The 8,119-nt window shown below is 26.6% G+C and overlaps 1 protein-coding gene across 1 annotated transcript; it reads left to right on the forward strand.

Moving 5' to 3' along the window:
• Positions 1-4,533: 4,533 nt before the first annotated feature.
• On the forward strand, positions 4,534-7,914 carry OCT59_016993 (uncharacterized protein; the record flags this gene model as incomplete). The annotated part of the gene is made up of 9 exons (XM_066146061.1): positions 4,534-4,932; positions 5,007-5,037; positions 5,221-5,381; positions 5,440-5,928; positions 6,003-6,165; positions 6,454-6,482; positions 6,546-6,672; positions 6,886-7,013; positions 7,090-7,914. The coding sequence occupies 9 exons, from the start codon at positions 4,534-4,536 to the stop codon at positions 7,912-7,914; spliced, it is 2,352 nt and encodes a 783-aa protein (XP_066003788.1).
• Between the last annotated feature and the right edge of the window lie 205 nt (positions 7,915-8,119).

Consider the following 8,119-nt stretch of genomic DNA (forward strand, 5'->3'; position numbering starts at 1 on the left):
TCAATAAAGATATTGCAGCTTCCCTTACTTCTTCAGGCCATCCACGCATTTTTTTAAATCTTGAATCCAAAAGGCTTGCAAGTAAAGCAAATTTAGGTGGTGAATCAAAATAATAAAATAGTGCATCATAAATTGACTTTTTAATTGAATTAATAATAGTGTCAATTTTAGGTAAAGTCGAATATGAATTATGCTTATCTGCTTCCTTTTTCTCAGATTCACATTCATCTTCAGAACCCTCAATGATAGTAACATTATCATAATCTAAAAATAAGTTAAAAATATATAATATATCAGAAATATTATCGCCTATTCAAGAAATAATTCACAACAACTCAATCTAATATTACTTAACCATTCAAGCTATTATTACTCACCACTTTCATCACTTTCACCACTTTCAATATTTTCCACATTTTCCACATTTTCAATATTTTCCTCATCATCTTCTGGTATATAATCATAATTTAATGTATAGATTGATGGGTATATTAAAGAAAGTGTACAATATTTTTGGCCACCTAGCCATTCTGTTGCTTCTTCAATTGGTTCAAAAATTTTAATGAGCTCATCTAAAAGTTTCCATTCATAGTCTGAAAGATATAACTTTTTTAATTGTTTGTAATCTTTTTGAGATTCATTATCATTTTCTAAACATAAGTTTAAAATGACCCGCTTAATAGGATCTTTCAATTTCTGCAATCTTTTCCAGGAAGTCAAAGATGATCCCCATCGAGTTTTGACATCATTGATAGTTCGCAAAATCTTTAAAGAACTTTGCTGTAGTGGTGAGCTTGAATTATTTGTTATCTCTGCATTATTTCCAGATGCTAATTCATTCTGTGCTTCCTCTAACCGTTGATTTTGCTTTGGAAAATTAAAAAATTGCACTAATTTCTTGAATTGCTGAGTATATATTTTAACTTTTTCTAACCCTCTCATAACACAAAGCTGCAGAGTATTCGCAGAGCATGGTACACGATCTATACCATCCCATTCACGTATAGTTTTAATCATATTACTACTATTATCAGTGACTGCTACTTTAACTTTACTTTCCAGCCCAAGTAATTGAAGTTTTTTAATAATAGTTTGACGAATATTATCACCAGAGTGTGGATATTCAATTGGCTCAACGCATAGTAATATATCATACAACTCCATTTTATCTGAAAGCCAATGACATGTAATCCCAATGTAACCAGATTTCGCATGAGAAGTCCAAAGATCGGTAGTTATAGCTGCTGTTTCACATGTTTGAATGATCATTTCCTTTATAGCCTGAAATACAGCTTGATAACCACAACCAATATCTTTTTTGATCGTTACGTAGCATGGTGGCTGAAATGCAGGGTCAAACTTATTAATCATACGTAAAAATCCTTTTCCGTTTACTGAATTAAAAGGTTGAGAATCTGTTACTAGCCAGTCAGCTACAGCATTTCTCAATTCTTGTTGTTTAGATTTATTATGTGGAATAATTTTTTTTAATTTTGGATCATTAATCTTTAATTGCTGCTATAGAATAAAAAGCAATATATTGTTTAATTTGTAAAAATATTAATTTAGCATATAACAAAATAACATTTACTATAATGCTTGTCTTACATTTTTTTCCTTTTCAAACTCTTTATGAACAGAATTTAAATGTTGTTGTTGAGTGCTAGTTTGGGTATTATACATACAGCTATAGTTACATTCTTCCTCTATACCACCTCTTAATACCTTATATCGGCAATAAGCGCGTCCATCAGTTTTAATACCAAAATGCTTCCATACCCAACTTTTTTTATTAGGCCCAAGGTCAACCCACTGTGGTTCTTGTGGTTCTTCTTGATTGTTATTTGAGCCTGCTGAGCCATTATTAATTTTTTTAGATTGTTGAGTTAATGAGATATTATTTGAATATTTACGTTTTTTATTCTTGTCTGACATTTTTTTTAAAACAAATACGTGTTTTTTCGCGTCAAATACTTTTCGCGTCAAATACAATGGGAAAATAAATTTGCGCGATTATACCGATCATCTGATCTTCAAATTTAAACGATAATTAAATACTATTTATAAATAAAATTGTTGTGAAACGTTATAAAATAAAAGAAACTAAAAAGGTATCTTTTACGCATTTTACCATAATTATTTAATTTAGAAAAAGTAATTTTTTTTCGCATAAAAAAATTTTTATTTATATTTATTTGTTATATTACATAATATTACAGCCCATATTATGCCCCCAGTTGATAATTTTGTTATCCTATTATTTTTTTATGATTCGTTTTATATGAAAAAGTTCTAATGCTATTTTTGGATAATTTCCTGTTATTTTCATATTGATTTCTCCATTAGACCTTTTTCATCTCCTATAAAAAACGAAATGGGTTAAATTTGTTTTATATTTGTACTCATGTGTAATAGATGCCTAAAAAAGAGCACCATTTTGTTTAAATTTTTTTTTTTATAATAAGACATAAATCGGACTAAAATGGTGCTTTGTCAGACGTTTTTTACACATAAACACAAATATAAACCGAATTTAACACATTACATTTTTATAAGGAAGTAAGTTTAATGTTAAATACGACCTTGTATCTTCTAAAAATTTATTATAAAAGTCGTTTTTATTAATTTCCATTTTTTTCGTTGTTAAAATATTTTTCCTTCCCAAAAATTTTAGCCGAGGGATTGACGATCGAGAGTTTTTTTTTTCATAAATACTGTACTTCTATAGAATTAAAGCTACTGTAAATTTAGCTAAGTTTTTTGTATTAACTTAATCAAAATTTCATATCTTTAAACTTTTAAAATGTACAGTTTAATGTTTTGAGTGACATAAATATAGGTGCCGTCGGAATTCCCTAATTACAGCATTACGGAATTACGGCATATGTCGTAAATAATGCCGTAACCGTAATAAAATGCCGTAATTAATAGTGATCACGTGACTCGAATAATACCAAATGATCGGCAAAAATATCTCCTTTTTAGAATCCTGTGTAACCATGTGTAACCCATTTCTTTGACAAAATTTCATTTTTTGGAAATTTGTGTAATCACGTGATATAACGCGAAAAAAAGTTTTACGAACGGCTGAAATTAAGTTTAGTTTCCCTACCTGCTTCACATAAAATAAATAAATGAAATTAAGTTTAGTCTTATTTATTTACGGCATATCTGATATTACACTACGGCATTACGGCATTACAGCAATTACGGTTTACGGTTTTTAATTACGGTGATTACGGCACGTGCCTTAACCGTAATAATAATTTCGGCGGCAACTATAGACATAAACCCTTTCACACTTGCCGAATTTCGCTAATACTGTAATAAGTAATAAGCTAATCATCGCTGTCACGCTGTGTAATGGTGTAATACAGATCCCCATTACGCCAGAGGTAACATACGGCCTTACACAAGGTCAGCAGGTGATGTTTATATAAACAAGGATCAACAAAATATTCATTTGGGTTCTTTCTATATTGAACTCTCTCTCCTGAAATTTATTAAATTATTCACGATGGATTATCCTAATAAAATTATTTATTTTAATAAACATTGTGAAAATTGTGATAAAATAAGTACAAATAACCAAGATAATAATAAACAACATAAATGGTGTAAATCATGTCAAATAAATTATTTAAGGGAAAATTTTATAAACTGGACAAGTGGGAATAAAAAGATTGATAATTTCATTCAAGATATTCAATTAAAGATTAATCATTCATGGGATACAGTGTTTGAATGGATACCATACAGTCAGTTTAATGAAATAAACCAACATGATATTTCTGGTACGAAATATTCAATAATATGGAAGGATGGACCATTATATTATAATTGGAATGAAAAGAGATATATAAGAGATTCAAATAAAAGAGTTGCTTTTAAGTATTTAATTAGTAACTCACAAGATGAGATTAAAATTAATGAATGTATATATAAGGTATGAAATTTTCTATATATAAATTGAATATTTTTTTTTATTAGTATTAATAATACTAACGTTTCTTGATTTAATAGCTTAAGGAATATATAATTAATAAATTTTTTAAAATTTATGGAATATCTCAAAATCCAGATACAAAAGATTATATTATGGTTCTTCAAATTGAATGCCGTGAAAAAGTATGTATAAAATGTGGTAAATTTTATATAAAGAAGTGGTGTAAATCATGTCAAATAAATTATTTAAAAGAAAATTTTGTAAATTGGACCAGCGAAAATGAAAAGATTGATAATTTCATTCAAGAGATGCAATTAAAAATTGAGAACTATAATGATATAGTATTTGAATGGATACCATACATTCAATTCAGTAATGTTGAAAGAATAGGAGTAAATGATTCTGCTGCATCATATTCAGCAACATGGAAAGATGGTCCATTAAATTATATAAGTACGAATAAATACGAAAGAGATTTAAATAAAGAAATTATATTAAAGTGCTACTACAACACGCAAGATATAGATAAATTTCTAAATGAGGTATATAGTAATTATGATCTTAAAATATATGGAATATCCAAAAGTATGGATACAAAAAACTACATTTTGGTTGTTAAAGGTGATAGAAGTATATGTGTAAATTGTGTAAGATCTGTTTTATCTGGTTGGTGTAAAATATGTAGTTTAAATAATTTAAATAATTCAAAATGGACTAGTGGAAATAATGAAATTGATCGTTATATTCAAGAAATGCAATCGAAAATTGATAGTGTGTCTGATATAATATTTGAATGGATACCATACAATCAGTTTATTGATATTAAAAAAATAGTAAATGAGTCTAATATATTATACTCGGCAAAATGGAAAGATGGTCCAATAATTTATAATAAATATAAAAGAAAATATAAAAGGAATCCAAATCAAGAGATTGTTTTCAAGTACTATTACAATACACAATATATAGATGAATTGTTATCTGAGGTAAGTTATTTCGGTTTCTATAAACTTTACCTAAAACTATTTTATTTGATTACAGTTTTTTTTTATTTTAATAGGCCAGAAAAAATGCTAATATAAAAGGCTATGGTAATAGAAAACTTAAAACATATGGAATATCTCAAAATCCAGACACAAAAAATTATATTATTATTTTTCAAGATGGATACTGCAAAAAATGTTATAAAGTATATACGAATATAATGAATAAATGGTGCAATTTATGTTCTTCAAGAAAAAACTTTACAAATCAAAACAAGAAATTAAAGGTAGTTAATTCACTTGAATGGATACCATACAATCAGTTTATTGATGTTAAAGAACTGAGAAAATATGAATTTTCTGCAGCAAAATGGAAAAATGGACAATTAAATGTAGAAATTATTTTAAAATATTTTTGCAATATACAAAATGAAGATAAATTCCTATATGAGGTACTGTATAAAACTTTCTATAAATTTATTTTATATAATATTAACTTTTTTTTAATAGGCTGAGCTATATCTGGCAAACAACTCTGGTAGTAATGAACCTAAAATATACGGAATATCTCAAAATCCAGATACAAAATATTATATAATGGTTTTTCAAAATATGCATTGTAAATACTGTGGTGAATATTTAAATCACTATAGAAATTTGTGGTGTAAATCATGTCAAATAAATTTTTTAAAAGAAAATTTTGAAAATTTTACAAACTGGACCAGTGGAAACAAAAAAGTTGATGACTTTATTCAAGAAATGCAATTGAAAATTAATGATTGTGGTGATATAATACTTGAATGGATACCATACAATCAGTTTATTGATGTTAAAGAATTAGGAAAACAGGATTTTTCTACAGTATATTTAGCAAAATGGAAAGATGGCCCATTAAAATATAATAGATATACAGCAAGATATGAGCGAAATTTAAATGAAGTATTTACTCTAAAATGCTTCTACAACTCACAAAATATGATTGATGAATTTCTATATAAAGTATGGAATTTTCTTAAATCTAATATTATTAATACATTATATATACTAATAATTTATTAAATTATATTTAATAGGCCGAACTATATTCGATAAAGGTTAATTGCGGCCTTAAAATACTTAAAATATATGGGATATCCCAAAATCCGGATACAGATGACTATATTATAGTTCAAAATAAAAGCTATGAATGCTGTGAAATATGTGATAATATACTTACAGATATACAGTCTAAATGGTGTAAAGCATGTCAAATTAATAATTTAAGGGAAAACTTTACAAACCAGATTAGTGGAAATGAAGAAGTTGATAATTTCATTCAAGAAATGCAATTAAAGGTCAATAATTATGATGATATAGTAGTTGAATTGATATCATATAATCAGTTTGAAGGGATCGAAGAAGTCAGAAGAGATGATTTTTCTACAATATGTTTAGCAAAGTGGAAGGATGGACCATTGTATTATGATGTTGATAAAAAGGAATATAAAAGAATTTCAAATGAAACGGTTATTTTAAAATTTTTAGACAATTCACAATATGAGTTTCTCAATAAGGTATGAAATTTCTCTATAATAAATATATATTATACAATAATAACATTTTGTTTGCTTTAATAGATTCTAAAAACAATAAATAAATTTGATAAATATAAAATTAATGTTCTTCAAATATATGGCATATCACAAAATCCAGATACGAAGGACTATATTGTGGTTTTTCAAAATGAACGTTGTACAATATGTGGTAAAAAATACCGTATTACATACAAATGGTGCAAATTTTGTCATATAGAAAAATTTATTACCTTAAGTGGAAATAAAAAAATTGATGATTTAATTCAAGAAATGCAAATAAAAACTCACAATCCGGGAACTATGGTATTTGAGTGGATACCATACAGTGAATTTGATAGTATTAAAAAAATAGACAAGGGTGGTTTTTCTGTAATATATTCAGCAATATGGAAAATTGGTCCATTATCTTATGATTTTGATGGAATGAAGTATATAAGAGAACCATGCATAAAAGTCGCTTTAAAATATTTGAATAATTCACAAAATCTAACTAATGAATTTCTTAATGAGGCATGCTAATTTCATATTATTGAATTTGTTTTAAATTCTTTATTTAATAGACTAATTTTTTTTTCATGCTTAATAGATCAAAAAATATTCAACAGATACTTATAGTCGTTATATACTTCGAACATATGGAATATCTCAAGATCCTAATACAAAAGATTATATTATGGTTCTTGAATATGCAGAAGGTGGAAACTTTTATAATTGGGTAAATAAAAATTATGGAAATTTCCATTGGTTTCGTAAACTTAATATACTACAAAATATTATTAATGGTCTTAAAGAAATTCATCAAAAAGGATTGGTACATCGTGATTTTCATACAGGAAATATATTATTAATGACCAGTAATTTTAGTAATTATGACATAACATCTATTTCAGATATGGGATTATGCGGAGAAGTTAATAACATGGATGAAACAAAAATTTATGGAGTTATGCCTTATGTAGCTCCTGAAGTATTAAGAGGAAAGTCTTATACTCAAGCAGCAGATATATATAGCTTTGGTATGATTATGTATTTTGTAGCAACAGGGAAACAACCTTTTGCCAATCGTTCTCATGATAAACTTTTAGCATTTGATATAGTACATAAGGAAATTAGACCTGAAATCAATGAGTCAGAAGTACCAAAATGTTATATTGATCTAATGAAAAAATGTTGGGATTCAAATCCAATGAATAGACCAAGTGCTACTGAAATAGACGAATTAATCTCATCATTTCGTAATAATTTTATTGCAGGAAAGGGTGAACAATTTAAGGAATTAGAAATATCTATTGAAAATAATCAATCAACCACTCATTCACAGGCTATTTATACATCTCGATTACTTAATTCTTTTACTGAATGTCTAGATTGCGCAATCATTGATTTAATCAAAGTTAGAATAAATAAATGAATTTAGTTGAAATAGTTACCAATTTTATTAATATTATTAGTTGAAAGGGGAAGAATATTTAACGACTATTAATCTTATATCTATTTATTTATATCTATATCGTATAATTAAAAAAATTAAATATCTAGAATATATTATTAAAATATAAATATATTTAGACTTTGTTCAACACTGGTTAATTTGATTGTTCATTTAATATGATGAA

This window comes from Rhizophagus irregularis, chromosome 25 (genome assembly GCF_026210795.1).
Source record: "Rhizophagus irregularis chromosome 25, complete sequence".
NCBI lineage: Eukaryota > Fungi > Glomeromycota > Glomeromycetes > Glomerales > Glomeraceae > Rhizophagus > Rhizophagus irregularis.